General features: G+C 44.5%; 1 protein-coding gene across 7 annotated transcripts in view; it reads right to left on the bottom strand.

Annotated features, from left to right (window-relative positions):
• Nucleotides 1–17,590, bottom strand: part of CDAN1 (codanin 1) — a 43,771-nt gene that overhangs the window by 4,130 nt on the left and 22,051 nt on the right. For 5 of the 7 annotated variants that reach the window (XR_006282343.1, XM_038405280.2, XM_043517547.1 and 2 more), the window contains 14 exons: nucleotides 15,801–15,944; nucleotides 14,933–15,099; nucleotides 14,169–14,250; nucleotides 13,415–13,504; nucleotides 11,983–12,037; nucleotides 10,752–10,885; nucleotides 9,517–9,620; nucleotides 7,097–7,246; nucleotides 6,220–6,283; nucleotides 5,568–5,646; nucleotides 4,232–4,389; nucleotides 2,301–2,408; nucleotides 1,857–1,920; nucleotides 310–512 (listed from right to left, as the gene is read on the bottom strand). Coding sequence is in view for 6 of the 7 variants with exons in the window: in XM_038405280.2 (XP_038261208.1) it covers nucleotides 310–512; nucleotides 1,857–1,920; nucleotides 2,301–2,408; nucleotides 4,232–4,389; nucleotides 5,568–5,646; nucleotides 6,220–6,283; nucleotides 7,097–7,246; nucleotides 9,517–9,620; nucleotides 10,752–10,885; nucleotides 11,983–12,037; nucleotides 13,415–13,504; nucleotides 14,169–14,250; nucleotides 14,933–15,099; nucleotides 15,801–15,944 (1,602 nt within the window). In the remaining variant the exon portion in view is untranslated. The other 2 variants (XM_043517550.1, XM_043517549.1) reach the window with 2 other exon arrangements.

The following is a 17,590-nucleotide window of genomic DNA, read 5'->3' as shown; positions in this document are numbered from 1 at the left end:
ATTTACGTTTACAGTCCTATAATCTCTCAGGTTGATCATCAATTTTATCATTTGTTCTGACATTAAACTGAACAAATACTAGTGTCACTTGCATCTCCCCAAACATAAATATCACAGTCTGCCTTCTTGACAAAACTATACACTGCTCTTACTTTTCCGCTGACCCTGAAGAAACTCATTGGCAGCTGAACAGAGAGCCAAATCCTGCTGGCCTTACTCACATGATAGTCACAGAAATCAACAGAACTCCAGTGTGAGTATGGCAAGCAGGACTGGGCAGATGGTTCTGGAGAGCTAAGGAAGTCCCACCTCACGTTGCTTGACTTCTGCGATGTAGCCGACATTCTTCCTGCTGAACATCAGCTGAACGGGAACAGATGTCCCAAAGTCTTCCTTCCAAACTGACAGCAGCGATTTCAGAAGGCCGTAGACAGCATTCTTCTTCCCTTGCTGTCTTTCAGGTTTCTTCTGGATCTGAGGCTTAAGGCCCTGGATAGGAACACGATCTGAAACTATCGGATGGAGGGGATGGACCAATACAGTTTATTACTATTACATTTACAGTCATCTTGGTATGTGCAACACATTGTTAGTGAGCTGACAGGCTTGGTTAGCACCAATACAAACACTAAGGTGAAAACATTCATAAAAAGGCAGTGCAGAGCCCCAGTTTCAACTGAGGAGGGTCAGAATCTTGGAACATGCAAAATTCTGGGTTCTGCACCCAAGGCAGAAAACACCACAGACAAGAAATAGAAGTCTGTTCTGAAGTTGACTCTACTGGCCTACTCCCCCACAAAGCTGGGAGAAGACAGACTAAAAACTAGTAGCTAGTTTTATTGTTAACAGAATGGGATGTAGTTGTAACTCCTACAAAGGGCAGTGATTACTTTAACTGAATAGAACATTTAAATAAAAAAATGTACACTTTGCATTAATAATTTTACTGGTAGATTAATAGATCCCTGATTTATGTGGGGCTGCTGTACTGTCACTCTTCTCTAAGGACAACATTCATTTTTAATTACAGTACTTCTAAATACAGCTAAACAATGAATCCTAAAAAACTCAGACCTTCCCTGTAGTCTCTTGTCATCTCATGGAAAGAGAACTGCATTTCCAGCCCCAGAAAAAAAGGAGTTCAGCATAAATGTTTCATCTTTCCAAGGTACAGGAAACTGCTCTCTAAAAGGGGAACATTTCAAGGGGAGCCCTACTCCCTCTGAAGGCTCTAGATAGCAGAAATATGGAGACTGGCCGGGGAAAAGCTCTGCACCCACATGATTAGCTAGAAGTGTGTGAGGTGTAGATGCACATCAGGTATCAGAAGCCATAATCTGACATTTAGCAAGAGAGGAAATCACACACTGTAGTTGGCTGCTGCCAAGAGATCGAGGCAGTAATGCACTGGCTGAATCTGCACAGAGGGATCACTGATCCACATGAAATGAGCTACTGACTGTCTCTCACAAGAGAGGCATGAAAAGTGGAATTACATTTAGGAAAATGTTCAATTCCAAGAATCCAGAGACAGGGATCTCAGAGCTCACTGCGTGTCTGAATGAGGGGGGTCAAGAACTGGGAGGGGGAAAAAAAAAAAAAAAAAAGGAGTGAATGAGGTAAATATGTAGTTGAAGGAGGGTCAGCTCAAAAGAATATTTGTGAGGGGTTTTAAGAAAGCAATCTCCGAGTCATTCTCTGAGTTTTGCAATGGCACGTCTTTGCAGATCCAGTGGCACTTTGTTACAAGAGAGCCAACAAAACTCTGAATTAAAAGCAGGGAGACTTAAGGGGCACTCAGAGGTGAAAGGAAAGCAGTCAGCATTAACAATGCACAGACATCACAACTGGCTTACCTAGGAGAGATGCCAACTCTACAGTGCACCTAGCCAGCTGCTGCTCCGAGGTGGGACACATGAACTGAAAACACAAAATTGGCATGTCACCATCAGGGAATCATCCCAGAACCTGCAGCCTCTGGTTCAGACTGATCAGACAGGAGCTTTGCATTAAAAAATTAGGAAAGGCACAAGCAGCAACAGCAGGAGCCACAGAGTTGCTGATTCAGGGTCATTAAAGAAGGCATGGCTGGAAATATGCAGGAAATTCTCCATGAAAATAATCAAATCTTCACATACCCACACATGAAATGCAAACATCTAGGGTCAGAGAATGAAACTTATCTTTGCCAAGTCTGAGCTCAGATGAAAGGTGCCCCCCTAGCATGAGCTGAGACAGGTTCATTACACTCGCATGTACACAGATGGCTCAGAAAGCACTGCATACTTCTTTATTTCTACCTTTCTGCACTGAAGTGTTTGGCTCAGTCTTTTCAGCAAGCACTCCAGCTGGACATAGGGAATTCCTTCATCTTCATCCCTGGGTCCCACAGCAATACAGAGCACGTCCTAGACGAAAAGGCAACAACAGCTCATCTAACAACTCATACTTTGCATTTCTAGAGAGATCACTGGACAGAAGATTAAGCAATTTACAACCATTCCTTAATTTTCACAAAAAAACCAAAACAACCCATACACAGCCCATGAAGGAGGCTAGTATTATCCCCACTTTACAGACTAGGAAATGGAAGCAGAAATATTGCCACCAATTTTTTCAAACTTGGGTATCTAGCTTCAGGCACCCAAATCTATATTTAGGCATGTAATAAGTGGCCTAACTTTTGCCTGTAGCTCTCACTGATGTCAATAAGGGAAACAGCTTCTCACCACCCTTGCAAATCACATCACTTATTTAGCCACCCAAATTTCAAAGTTTTGGTCTAAGTGATTTGCCAAAAGTCAGAGTCAGTGGTACAGCTGGTAACAGAACCCAGCTCTTCTGACCCCTGCCTCCATCCACCATGTTGTGTCTCAACCATGATGTCATCTTCTGCCTTTCTAGGAGGCTCAACACCATTATTACAGGAGCATTATATATCACACTCAAAACAAATGTATAGCATTAACTGTCTGGTTCCTTGTATCATATTTTTCCTGATGATGTGTGTGGTTAACACCTAGCATCACCAGTGACTTACCAACCAGTACTAGTATCCTTGAATGACAACTAAAGGGCAGAACTTCAATTAGAAGACATGGGAACAACTACGTTTTAGAACTTTAAAGGATTATGTCAGATATAGTGACTCCAAATTTAAGCTTTGCAAAAAGCAAATTTTTTTTAAAAAAAGTAAGATCTTCATACAACTTTCCATGATCTTTTGTTGCAATTCCAGTGGAAACGCTTGTTACTTTTAACAAACACATTCCGCTGCAGCCAAAACATTGGAGGCAGTGGCCTAGAACATGTGAAACAGATAGGAATTTGACTGTCGTTACTCTACTTTCACTACCCAGGTAAACAGAAATTAACTCAGAAAAACAAGCAGAATAAATAGTGAAAAGCAGATGAGATTATTAATATTCTTTCACTTAATTTCAGGTGATGGTGACAGAACTGTTTGGGTTTTTTTTTTTTTTAATTATATGGATTTCTAAGAACAGCATCCATTTAAGCCTGGGACAGGAGAGGTAGGAAGGCAATCTGGAAAAATCAAGCCACCCCACCACTTTCTTCTTTCTCTGTAACTTCAATTCCCCCTAAACCCAGTTGAGTGCAGAGGAGAAGGCAGGCAGGCAAACCCCTTTCTGTGGATTTGCACTGATGTAGCTGACTGGAACTCAGCAAACAATTCTGTTGGTGCATAAGGAGAAATAGAATCCAGCTAGCTCTGCAGGGCTGATACGGATAAAGACCAGGAAATACTTATTTTAGTCCCTGAAGTCAGCAGAGCTCACTGGAAAAAAACAAAACAAAAAACAAAACAAAAAAAAACACACTGGGAGCAGAGCTGCAGTGTAAGGAGGAATCATTTTGACAGTCATTCTTCAGAAAAGAGCTGCACAAAACTCTCACTGGGGCAGGATGGCTCTTACATCCGCGAAATAGGGACTCTGGACTGATGCAAGTGAAGTCAGATGGATATCTCCCTCTCCCCCCACGGCCATGTCACCATAAACACTGTATGCGACAGGGTCCCTTGGGACCAGAATGCTGATCTCTAAGCAGCTCCTGAAAGGGAGTGAGAAGCAACATAGCGCACTCCCCTCCACTCCCACCCCATCCAGGCCGGAGCTTGTTCCTTTGAACTGTGACAGCTTAACTGTACCCAGGGGAGGAAAGTCAAAAAAATATCAGTGTAACCAAGGAGACAGTGGAAATTCTGTACTTTGATCTCATTGATGATCTGAGAGGGGAACGGAGCATGGTGCTGGCAGTCGGGGGTACAACCTTTCCTCTCCCCCTGTGCATCCTCACTGGGCAAGGAAGGCCCCTGGACTCTCAACATTCGATTAAAGGTAGTTCTCACTTCTCTTTTGATCAGTGCTGTAAGGAACAAATAACAGGGCTTATTACATTCATGTTTTTCTCACAAGGGATATGGAGAACAGGGTTTCCAGAAGCCACATTATGGGGTGCTCCCTCAAATCTTTCTCCATTGAGTGGTGTCTCAGGACCAGCATGAGGAATGTGTTAGGTTTCCAACATCCCAGCCCTCTGAGCTCCTATTCCTTCTCGTAATCACAGGCTCCCCTCCCACCCCGGCCATTGGCAGAGCCAATGCTGTACCCACAGCTCTTCTCAGAAGTGTAGGTTAACAGTAATATCTAGCTCATCTCCTGAGCCTTCTATTAGAGGATCTCAGTGTGTCCTGTGAACATCAATTAAGCAGGAACTAAACTAGCATCACTATTAGTAGTGTTACACTAGAAAGCTGAACTGGTGTGTTGTGTCAGTTTACACATCAGTGCTTTAGAATGTCCGCACTAGCCATCACATCAGTTCATGTTCTGAGCCCAACATCCACGCTAGTGCTGTTCTAAACTGTTTTCGCTGCAATGCCTACAGGGTACCTATGCCGTAGTTCTTGGCACAACTCAGAAGCAATGACTTCTGAAAGATTCTGAAATACTACCAATGCACTATGGGACAGAAGCTAGAGAACTATATGAATCATTTCACTACCATCAATGCTAGCAGTAAATCAGTGCAGTCTGAAATGGTTCTCATTAAACTGGCATTCTGCTGAAAGCAATTCCAATCCGAGTGGTACCTGTTCTGCAGGCAAGCCCTAAGAAGTAGAAATTGGTGTGGACACAAGATATTTTACAAGCACGCTGAAGGGACCAAACAGATCTTAGCGCTGTAAATGTCTAGTGCAGACAAGACTTTAGCCCAAGTGACAGATTAAGGGGAAGCCTCCCATATTGTAGAACCCAGCACCTCCCAAACCGACTCCTGACCTCAGATCCTGAAGAGACCTAAAGGCCAAAGTTTGAGAACTCAAAACCTTATAACATGCACTTAGGGTTGGAAACCAGATGGGTGAGGACAGCAACCCCTTCCCCTGCTTCTAAACAAGTATGGATGGGCAGGACAAACCTTTGACTTCAAGGAAACCAGGGAGAGCATGTACTTCATTACACTGGAAAGACCTCTCTCATCTTACAAAAGTCCCTGCCTTCAAGTCAGGAGCAACCACAGTGCAGAGAGCTGAGGCCTACCTGTGATGTTGGTTGCCAGCCAGGTGCAGGCCTTCTCAGTAGCCAGTCCCACTGCAATGTCTTCTGCACTGCTCAAAACCTTTGAAACGGATAAAGCAGCAGCGTTCCAGTTACTGCCATTCACAGGACAGCCCTGCCCTGCTGGGCAGGGAGAGACAAAGGAACAACTCTCTAGGGAAGAGTCTTCATTTCAACATACATCATGTTCAGAGTAAATATGTGCATCTCTTGATAAACTCAAATGGGACAAGGCCGCTGCCATGGAAACTGGGTTCTCAAACGACCAAAAGAGTCCTTTTACACATATTTCTACATGAAGCCCATTGACTCAGGCAGTATTTGGTGCTAAGAAAGATGTATTCCATTAATGTAACATAAATTAAGTATGATTAACAAATTACATTAATTGTAATGGGAGTTAACTGTGAAGTCACATGATGATGTAAATAACAGTTAACTATTTTGCTGCTGGATTATTTTGACAGAAATGCCCAGTTAATCTGGGCAGGCATGAGGTTCAGAGTGATTTTACATCCATGTGTCAGTAAATTCAACCCTCCTATCAGGGAGGGGTTTAAAAGTGGCAGCAATGGCGATACAGGAATACTGAGCAGGACTGAAAGGTAAGGCCTTTAATAGACATGGTACATACTGCTGCTGATGTCTCTTCTGACAGCAGCACTCTCACAGCCTCAGGCCCTTTCAACCTGCAAAATCTGCAAAGAAAAAATGGCAAGGAAAATATACTGTTGTGTCAGCCAACTCTCTAGTGCAGGGGTTCTCAAACTTCATTGCACTGAGACCTCCTTCTGACGACAAAAATTACATGACCCCAGGAGGAGGGACCGAAGCCTGAGCCCCGCTGCCCTGGATTGGATGGCCAAAGCTGAAACCCAAGGGCTTCAGTCTCAGGCAGGGGGCCTGTAACCTGAGTTTCTCCACCCAGGGCCGAAGCCCTTGGGCTTTGGCACTAGGCCCCAGCAAGTCTAAGCCAGCCCTGGCAACCCCATTAAAATGTGGTTGCGACCCACTGAGGTCCTGACCCACAGTTCGGGAGCTGCTGCTCTAGGATGACAGTCAGAGATGTACCTGCAGGGACTTCCACCAGCTTTGTTACATTTCACCACTTGAACATCCTTGTGGGTCCCACAACCAGGCAGGAAAGAACCAGGTAAGCAAAGTTTTAATTACAGGCTCCTGCTATAGGCAGTTGAGCCGTAACACCCAGGATTCATTCCTCCCTTCCTCTCCAAAAAAGAGGGGACAATACAATGACTGAAGTCAGTTTGGAGCTGGAGGCAGCTAGAGTACACAGGACTGTATCCTCCTCAATTCCTTCCCAGGAATAGAAGGCATTCGAAGGGAAACTGAGCTCAGATTACAGGGATGCAGCTAAACACACCAGCGTGTCTGAAGCAGAGGTTGGGGGTTTTAAAAATACTTATGTAATCTCAGAGTCTACACATCATTAAGGAATCTGCAATGAAAAGGAAGAGAAATGACTAATTTAAGTAGCTTCTCCTGCTTACTCTCTGCCTTTGTGGAGAGCCTGCGCCCCTTCGTCATATAGCTGCGCACACACCTCGTCCAGCAGTTTGCTATGATTAGCATCTTCTTCCTTTACCTTATCCTGCAGCATGACCTCTGCCCTTTTGACCAGCTCTGCTACCAGTGTTGCCCTGTTACAAGCCAATGGGACAGAGAGAACAAGCCAGGAAATCAGTATATAGCCCTTATATCCTGCTTCAAGAGGGGCACCATTTTCCTTTAGACCACATATGAAACAACACAGATTAAAAACTCCATCACATGTTATTAATCTAACTCCCCCCTCCACAATGAGAAGAGTTATCATCCCAAGCCCATTGGAATTCATTGCCACAGGATGTTGTTGAGGCCAAAAACAGTGAGATTCAAAAAGGGAGTGTAGGTTTCTATAGCTAACAGGAATATCCAGAGTTACCAGTGATTGCCAACAAATTTTGGAAGACAAATTAAACCTCATGCCTCAGGGCCTAAATCAATCTCTAACTATTAGGGTTTAGGATGAGACCCAACATGAGGGGCAGATTATCCTACATCTGCCTACTGTGAAGCGTCTTGAATCTTCCTCTGAAGCTTCTGGTGCTAGTTACTATCAGAGATACAATACTAGGCTAGAAGGACTAGAGGCCTGATCCAACATGGCAATTTCCATGTTTCCATGTTCACTTTAAACGGACATAATCCAAAGTGACAAGGGATACACAGCTTTCCCCTGAAGATGCTCACAGAAACAACCTAGGTCACTAAGCTCTTTTGGGAGCGCTAGTGCAGACAGGACTTCAGGCAGCCAGTCACCAGCACCCTACCTAGACTAGCACTCACACAAGTTTCCACCAGGAACTGGAAATACTGATCTCAGTAGTAACACAGGGACATTTTAGAGCAATCACCCAAACGTAGACAAAGCATTACAGTCAGCAAGGGAAAACATCTGCTTACATGATCTATGGACTGGTAATCTCTGGCTGAGTCTTATTGAACAGATGCCTTATGTCATAAAGCCACCACTGTTTGGCCCCTCAGTAGAGAGGCCAAGGGTAAATGGGACAAGACAAGGAACCAAACTCCCTTCCTCATCCCTAAAAGTGGATCCCCATCTGACCAGAGTAATACATGCTAGCTGTGCAATATCATGAAGGCTTACTCTATCTACACTGTACTACTTCTGTGAACAGAGACCTTCAATCCCTGAGACTGTCAGTCAAGTGCCTCCAACTAGCACTCGTGTTCTCTCTCTCTCTCTCTCTCTCTCTCTCTCTCTCTCTCTCTCTCTCTCTCTCTCTCTCTCTCACACACACACACACACACACACTAACACAATTTAGAAAAATCCAAAAAACCATACAGAACAAGAAGAATTCCTCAGAGGGCTCATTAGAAAAAGGAAACACTCCCTTGCACTCCAACGTCTGCCTCTGGATCACTGGTTAAGGGGTGGGGGGAGTATTTAGCATCCAAGAATTAATCTGAAAACTGGTGAGCCCCAATCAGAGAGATCACTGTCTCAGAGGAGGAGGGTGTCAATGGGGCTCAAAGCATTTTACCTGATAAACATTTTTCAAAATATTTTTCAAAAATATTTATAAATGAGATCAGTCTTTTAAGGTAGAAGCTGGGTGCTGCTTGGAGGGGACAGGGGGTCTTATTCTGCATGGGCCAGAGGGTGCCCAAGTGGAGTCCATTCCAGTCTCAGCGTCGTCAAGGAATCTAAGACGAGGAAAAGCACTTCCAACATCAAGGGAGAGATTCCCCCCCCACCTTCCCCTCAAAAGGGGGATGGGAACTAACCTTTGAACCAGCTGAAATACTAAGCTGTGAGTTAAAAAAATAACACTGCCCATTTATAGTGCCATCCACCTGAGGATCTCTCATAGGACTTTACTATGAGACAGGCCCCCAACACTCCATCAGGGAGGGAAGTATTACCATTGTTAATATCATCCTCATTTTCACAGATAGGGCATTGAGGTAAAGATTAAATGACTTGCCTCTTATTTTACAATACCTGTAAGAGGCATCATATGTGTGTGTGTTGGGGGGGGGGGGGAGAGGGATGATTCTGTCATTGGCAGAGGGTTGAGGCTGGGGGGCAAGGGAAGTGGGCAGACAGCATCTGCACAGATGTCTACTAGGTGGGCCCTTCTGTTATACAAATCCCCTTCCATCTTAAATAGAGGGTGACATTTTCACCAGATGAAATGGAAGAAATGCAGAGTGGTCCCCACCACACTAGTCCAAAATAAGCCCAACTTTTTAGCACCAGTCAGGTTCAGATTGCCCACTGTCAGCAGTGAGGCCAATGCAGCAACTCCCTCTGCAACAGGACACCCAAACGTTTGGCCTCAGGAGATTAAAACCCAACAGGCAAGCAGGGATTTTCAGAGATGCGCAACCCAGCACTTACTTGATGTGCTTAACACAGTTGGATCCCACCCTCTCTGCCACAAATTCCACTGTCCTCCGCAGGGATGGAGGCTGGTTGTGGAAGAAGGCCTGCTCCAGCTCCACCTGCTCAAGAGGAAGAACAAGAGCTACAAACAGACCAGGGCACTCCACATCAATCCTCCTCTCTGCACTACAGGAACAAACAGGCCCAGGGCACATTGGCTCTGTTGTGTACTGTACACAGTAAAGGCACAAAACTTGTCTATACTAGAGCATTTTATGACCACAACCCTGGAACACCCTGTAAAATGCTTATGTCCAATTTTCCTCTCCCCTTTTAGCCCAAATCTTATTCCTTTTGACTTATGAGGAAACTGCAAAACAATTGACTGATAAAGTGGTAAAAAAGAGGAAGGAAAAACATGGATAGCTCTGTCCATTCTGAGAGAAGCACCTTTTCACAGCAGGCTGCAACTGGGAGCACTGTATGACAATGAGCCATTCCCAGGGGGTGTTTGCTTTATCCCTTTTAATTATAGGGGGACAACACTGCACCACACACAGAACCCTCATATGTCCTACCATGGTTATAGATTTCAGAGTAGCAGCCGTGTTAGTCTGTATTCGCAAAAAGAAAAGGAGTACTTGTGGCACCTTAGAGACTAACAAATTTATTAGAGCATAAGCTTTCGTGAGCTACAGCTCACTTCATCGGATGCATTTTCGGAAATGAAGTGAGCTGTAGCTCACGAAAGCTTATGCTCTAATAAATTTGTTAGTCTCTAAGGTGCCACAAGTACTCCTTTTCTTTTCATGGTTATAGAGGAATCAGAGCTGTGTAAAAAGAAAGTCAGGGGTATACACCAAAAAGAAGAGACAGGAAGAAAGACTGGGTATAAAAGCATCAGCTGTGCGTGTGACAGGAAAGGCTTGTGTATTCAGGTTCTCTAGAATTTAGAGCCCACCCAGTATCAGTGCTGGAAGATTTAACAAGCAGATAGTAGGATCAGTCACCCTTCCTCTTATAACTGTTAAGCAAGAGATTCCTGGCTGCCTATGCTTGTGTTGTTCCCCCCCAGTATAGTTTTAGGCTAACACTGTGCAGCCTGCCCTCTTGTGAACACTCCCTCCCTTTGCATATCTGCTGCGAAAAGCCACTTCACCATGCTCAGAGCTATTTCATTATGTGGAAACAGAATGAATCCCTAACTTGTGCAAGGAGCCAGTACACAGCTCCTCTCAGGTTCTCTCTACCTGCAATTTCTGCTGTGTGATAGAAGGTTTAGGTGCCAAGGACTCTGCAGCAGTTGGGGTTATTTTCCTTATAAAGCCACCGTTCTTTGCTCCACTGCCAGCCACAAAGGAAGCCAGCAGCTTCCGTAGCTCACCTGTAAAGAGAAAACAGGTGTGAAGAGCAGTCCCCACATATACAGTCCTGACAGTGGGTAATAGAGCCAGATGTGCTGAAAGAAATTCACTGAATCAGGTTCTGCAATACCTTAGCTTTTATGAAAGCAGAGAGTAAGTTTGGGATCTGAGGAGAGGCCAGCGCAATCCCAACACCCCACACACCCAGGATGGTGAGGAAAGCTGCAAGCCCCTACCCTTGCAGTGTGGGAAGGCACCCTCAGAAGCTGCACTCCTAGCAGGGAACAGGAAGGCAGCACACTGTTTCCCAATACTCAACAGCGACCCTTCAGAAGGATGAGGGAGTAGGGACTTGGACAAGGTTTTCACGACAATCCCGCCCAGTCCTCTTCAGACTGCGGCAGCTCTGCAAGGGCCACCAGGGTTGTGGGAGAATCAAGGACCCTGAGCACTCCAGTGTGGTGCCGAGAGAATGCCAGAGGTGAGCTCAGTGCAGGGGATTTCAACCCTTCAAATTGTGATGTGCATTTCTCATGTAAGAATCATTGCACTGACTGTACAGCCTTCCCTGCAGCCCCAGGAGGTAAAGCCTCCCCCTTTTCATCTTCAAAGCCAATGGTCAGGTGGGTGCCTCCATTGTATGAGTGCACAGCCACCAGGAGGCAGTCTCTCAAGGAAACAATGACTGAGGAACACTGTCACTAGCAATCCTGACAACACAAGCTTGACAGTATATGATGTCAAGGTACAAAGGGATCCCTCCCCTCTGCCTTCAGTAAGTGTCAGCCTAGAGACCTGGGTACTGTCACAATCCAAACCCTTCCCATTTAAACACGGCATGGGGAAGCCTGGCACTCCCCCATTCAAGTCTGACTTTACATGGAAAGCCACGTACCCCCTCTCCTGTGAATCATTAACTCTACACAGTCAGAACAGTCAATCTGCAGTCTCCTTGTCCCCTGAAAGGCATGTCTATCAATTGTTGTTGGAGTATCCATGACTTGGCCTTTTCATCAAGGTCAGAGTTATGAGATTTGAAGTTGTGGGGAGGGGTAAGAAAGATGACCTGACTCACGGGACCAAAGAATGCTGGCACTAACATCAATACAAGACTCACCAAGGAAGGGACAGCAGGTATAAAGTAACTGCTGATCCACCAAAGGCACAGAATCCTGGTAAAAGGAAGAAAAGGAAGTTGAAGGACAGAACAGCTGCAAAAGAGCATCATCTTTAAAGGATTAGAAATCCCTTACATAACACGCAGATGTCTCAGGGCACCTTACCCTCAAAAAATGGAGCTAATCACAACTCAGATCAAGTGCATCTGAAGGGAGACATGAACTTCGAACACACACAGAGCTCATTCCTGCCCTCAATATGCCGTGAACAATTCTGTATTTCAGAAAGATCTGCCATTGCTTGAGCTTTAGTCCTGGTCACTGTCAAAACCACACAGAGTGGATGGTTGTAAAAAGGGATTAGGGATCCCAGTGGAGGCTTGCTGCCCTGACTGCCGCTGACTGGGGGAGGAGCCCAAACTAGGAGGAGGGTAAAGAACACACAACTATTAAAAATTAAAGCTCCACCACTACTTCCATCCAGAACACAGAATCAGTCCACTTGACTTTAGACTCTGACCCATGGAGTTACAGGACCACACACACCCCCACCGCCATATTACCACCTTGATAGTCAAGCGGGGTGGGGAATCAAGGGAGGGCCTAGCATCCCATCATTGCAGGCAGTATATATTGAACATATTTAGGAAAGGCTGCAATGGAGTTCTACATCTCCCTTCTGCCATTGGAGGTGCGACTGACACATACTGCACTGTAACAAGATACTCTCATATAGTGGTGAGACAGGCTGGAGGCTCCCACACACACAGCAAGGGAGGTGGGATCTGAAAACTACCTTATTTGTTGGCTTGAATTATTTTTTCTGAAGTGGTTTTTGTTCAAGTGCTAATTACCCTTTGCCAAGCCAGGTGGATTGTAGAGAATCCCAATACAGCAGACTTCTTTAAAAAAAAAAAAAAAAAAAAAAAAAAGATCCAAGTCACCTATTTCTGGTTTCTGTTCTGGCATCACTCCTAGCACCTGGGACAGGCTGTAACTCTCACACTCACTCTGCACTGTGGATATTCTATCAACATTAGACCAGAGTCTGTAAATAAACATGCTTGTGTGCCCTCCTCTCCTTGGCAAAGCACCCCCTCAGTTCATCCTGGCCACGCTTTCTCCAGTTTAGAGTCATATTGGCAGTTTACCAAAAGCCCTGAGGGGTAATTTGCATAAGACAAGCAGATTGCAGCTGCCTGTGTTTTTAATATTGAAGTCCAGCCCACAGAGACTATAGGTCCCAGCATAAAATGCAATCTGACCAGTCAAAGTCGAAGCATTGCATGCATCTTTGTTCAACACATTTGCACTGAAGATAAGCCACTACACACAATGTTGAAGTCCACAGGCTGCACATGGCCTGCAGGTCACCTGTGCCTCAGTCAATCAGCAGCAAATATTAAAGCAGCTACTGTTATACAAACTTACCAAAGCCTGAGCAGATGTCTTAGTGTCCCTCATCAACCCCTCCTGTCTGACTTCACTGGTGAAGAACAACTCCTCTGGGACCGAGGGGACCTGGAACACAAACCCTCAATAGTTGCCATCCACCGGCAGTCAGTGAGTGAAATATAGTCCCAGCTACAAGGGTGGGACAGTCTTTCAATGTTCTAAAAAAATATATCCTGCCACTAAATCTTCCATACTCTGCCAGACCCATTACGCCACAGATAGCTTCTTTTTATAAATCAAGAGTTTATTACCCTCCATTTCACATATCCCAACCTGCCACCGGGGATCTCTCATATCCCTCACCAAGCTTCGGGGCTCTCTCACTCCCATTAAAACAGGCACCATTCTCCCAGCTGAGGACAGAATGGAACTCCCTTTGGAGTCTCATCAATGCCATTTCTTAATAAGCTGGACAAGTTCTCTGTTGATTAATGCAAAGCACTGCCACCTCCCCAAAGCATTCAGCACACTGCCTTTGCAGTGCAAGACAATTTCCAATTTCAGTGGGAACTAATGTGTGCACTTGTAACAGACAAAGCCCTTTGCTCTTGAGGAAAAGTGCTATATAGTTTAATGAAGATGAGATCTATAGAAATAAAGTAGGGAATTACACAGGAATGTTAAAACTTTCTACAGAAAGGATCTCGTTTATTTTATCTCATTTTCAATTGTTTTCTATCAACTTCTAGCACATTTTTCCTCCAGCCATTTACTTTTCCAACTACTGTACCTGAAAAAGCCAGCCCAGCACTGCAAGTATCAGTAGCTTGTTCAGGAAACTCATCTCCTTATCTTCAGAAAGGACCAGGCACCTGCCATGGAGAAAGAGCAGTAGAAGAGACCATTAAACTTCAGCTGCATTAATTAAAAAAATATTCTCGCTATACTATAACTTGTCTCCACGCTCTCCATTTCCTTGAGCTGTTCCCTACCTTGTCTAACTTAAATCTCAAGCTCTTTTGAACAGAGAAGGTGTTTTAGCCTGTGCAAGAGTGTGTGTGGTGATGGTGGAGGGGGTGGGGGGGGAGAAGTTGTATAAAGTGCATTTACATTTGGTCTCCAGCAGCCACAGTTTGGTGACCTTAGGACATGCTACAAATCCCATCTCTTTGCACTCTTTTATGGAGGGGAGAAGAATTGAGAATATTTGGGCAGTGGGGAACTTTGCAGAGGGACTTAAGCTTGTATTTTGCAGCTGCACACTGCTTGAAGACACATGGGAAGCTGTATATATTTGGTCAAACTCTATATTTTAGTTAAGTGTCAAAGGTTCCCAGAACTTGGGATGGACTCCTCTTAATATAGTATAAAATCAAAAGAAATACAAGTGATTTACAGCTGTAATAGGGACAGAAGAATGAAGTGATTTTTATAATGGTCCACTTGAGGGCCAGCATGCAGCCTCACAGCCACCATTTTAGAAGAGTGGGATGTGATCATCATTGCAAAGAAATGTTCTCAAGCAGGTGCAGGCTTCCTTGCTCAGTCTCTCACCTGTACAGCTGCAGCAGGAGGGAAAATACCCTCCCGTAGTAGTCAAGGAATGGAGCAAAATGGTCCACAAGGGAGAGGAACTCTACAACCCAAGGAACGGTAAGAACAGTACGTTGGTTCAAGATAGATCGTCTCAGGAGCTTCAATACATCCAGTACAGGCAGGGTCTTTATGGGCAACACACATTAAGTCAACTTAAAATTAGTTTGAAGCTAACTTTTCACATTTACTTTAAAAAGAAAAATCCACATCTACCTTATGGTTTTTCTTTCCATGATTTAACTCTTTGTACAATTAAGTGGTAACAAAATGGCTAGAGTTTATATCTCTGTAACTTCCAGTCGCTGGAGATCTATATAAATTTAATATCCTGCTTGTAATAGTTAATGGAGATCCCACTGAAGCTTTGAGAACATGGTCTTCTGGCTAGAATTCTGACACAGTATCAGGAGATCTGGGTTCAATTCTTACAGACAAGAAAAGGCAATCTGCATCTGGCTTGACATATTAGTGGGAGTATTTAGCGGAGACCTGAGACACTCCTAAAAGTGTTTCTAGCAGTAGAACCTTACACAATGCAAAGGAAGTATTTCCAGTGTATTCAAGTCTTCGATACATCATCAAGAAGTTCAGCAATGCACCACTTACTAACACCTCCCTCTTCTCCATCTCATATGCTTTTCTTCACCCAACAGGACACACATGTAGGAGACAGGGCACAGCACAGTATGGAATGTCATTCTGGAGTCTGTTCCACCTCATGAAATGATGCTGCCAGATGCAGCAGAGAAATACCGGCCTCATCTGGGGCAAAGGAAACTTACTTGCCAAGCAAAAGCACAGGCTGGTTCTCTAGCAGGTTACTTACTTGGTTCCTTAATGCCACCGCAGACTCCTGCAAGTCTCTGCTTGGTGGTTCCACTGTTTGGTATGGCAGGAAAACAAGAAATCCTAGAAACTTTGCAAGGAGTCGGAGAGTCATCAGGGCCGCAGTGAAACGCTTTTTTTCATCCTGAAATGAAGAGTAGGAAAACTGGTCAGGGACACCACCACACCAAACTGGGAAGCAGTAACCTACCAGAGCTCTTCTCTTCCTGCACAGGAAATGCCTCACAGCTTCATCCTCCCCACTACTCTCCGAAAAACTCTTTCCCCCATAACACAGCGAAGGGCACTCTGCAATATTCAAGTCTCCTTCAAAAGTGGAGTTCAGCAATCAAGTGCATTGGTAAGAGTTCTAAGGGGGATGTTTACAGGATCAGGCCCTTCTCTTCAAAGCCCTGCATGGACAGAGGCTGAGCTATGCGACCTCATGTCTCTCTACTTTTCTCCATGGCAGCTGGGTTCTACAAAAATGCTTCCACTGATAGAGTCCAGGTTTCAATTTAAGAGTGTTTTCAGCAGAGGACCCTCAACTGTGAAGCTCGCTGCTACAAGAGATGGGCTCAGGTTCAAGTCTCACCTCTTCCAGCAGGCATTCCCTTAATCACATTGCAATACAGCCCCAGAAACATGCTCCTGGGGCATGCCACTTAGACCTACAAAAGCAGCTTAGAAGTGAGTGCAAGTAGAGACCTGGCTCCTCCTCCAGAGGGACCAGTGGAGTACATTTAATCAGTATAAATGTAACTAGATATTGATGTGATGGGCACATTTAAATTACATACATAAATGGCTGTACACAGCTCCTGTCTTCACCGTTGCACTGGCTACTAAGGGGACAGTCCCACTATTGACATAAGCAACAAATGAATCCAAGATCTCTCTCTCTCTCTCTCTCTCTCTCTCTCTCTCTCTCAAAAAAAAAGAAAACAAGAAGCTGCTCAAACAGTCATACTTCCATATTACTAATCTTAACTTGATATTCCTGTACTCCTCCATCTCTGGCAATGAAGCAAGAGCAATCAGCATGTAGCCAACATCAGCCGAGTAGCAGCTGCATATCCCTGAGAATTTAGAGAGCAGTTTCATTCTGAAAAGTGACTTGGTGAAGATGGCAGCCTTGGGTCCTACATGTGTTCTGTCTCAGTGACTCCAGACTGTTTGCTCATCTAAGAAGCTGCCACACCACAAACACACCCTGGGATCTCAGCTAAACTAAATTATCTGTTTCAGAGTAGCAGCCGTGTTAGTCTGTATTTGCAAAAAGAAAAGGAGTACTTGTGGCACCTTAGAGACTAACAAATTATCTGTGGCTTGTGTAACATCAAAGATCCTGATGGCCATATTCTGCCCTCTGTTACATCTGTGCAACCCTCAGGATTTTAGTGGAATTGCACAGGTATAACTAGGCAAAATTTGAGCACAATGGGATTGCATGGTTAGCCTTACAAACATAGGTATGTTAGCTCTACAGGGTTAACTTTTTTTTTTTTTTTTTAAATTTTTTTTTTTGTACTGCAATCAGACCATCAGACTCAACATACAGTGAACAGACCTGCTAAGATGTCTTAACAAACACAAAACTTGACACTTTTCAGAGTGGAACCACATTTTAAGAGTTGCTAATCACCAAAAGGCGCCATTTGCATAGTTACTGCTGTAACCATAACTGAGCACATGTAAACGGTAGCAGGATACAGGGGCAAAGTTAAAGTGGCTACTGGAACCTTAGTGGATAATTTTTTATCTTCCAAACATACTGATGTAACTTTAAAC

This window comes from Dermochelys coriacea, chromosome 6, assembly GCF_009764565.3.
Source record: "Dermochelys coriacea isolate rDerCor1 chromosome 6, rDerCor1.pri.v4, whole genome shotgun sequence".
Classification (NCBI taxonomy): Eukaryota; Metazoa; Chordata; order Testudines; family Dermochelyidae; genus Dermochelys; species Dermochelys coriacea.
Note: the sequence above shows the minus strand (reverse complement) of the source record. Positions and strands in the feature narration are given on the sequence as shown.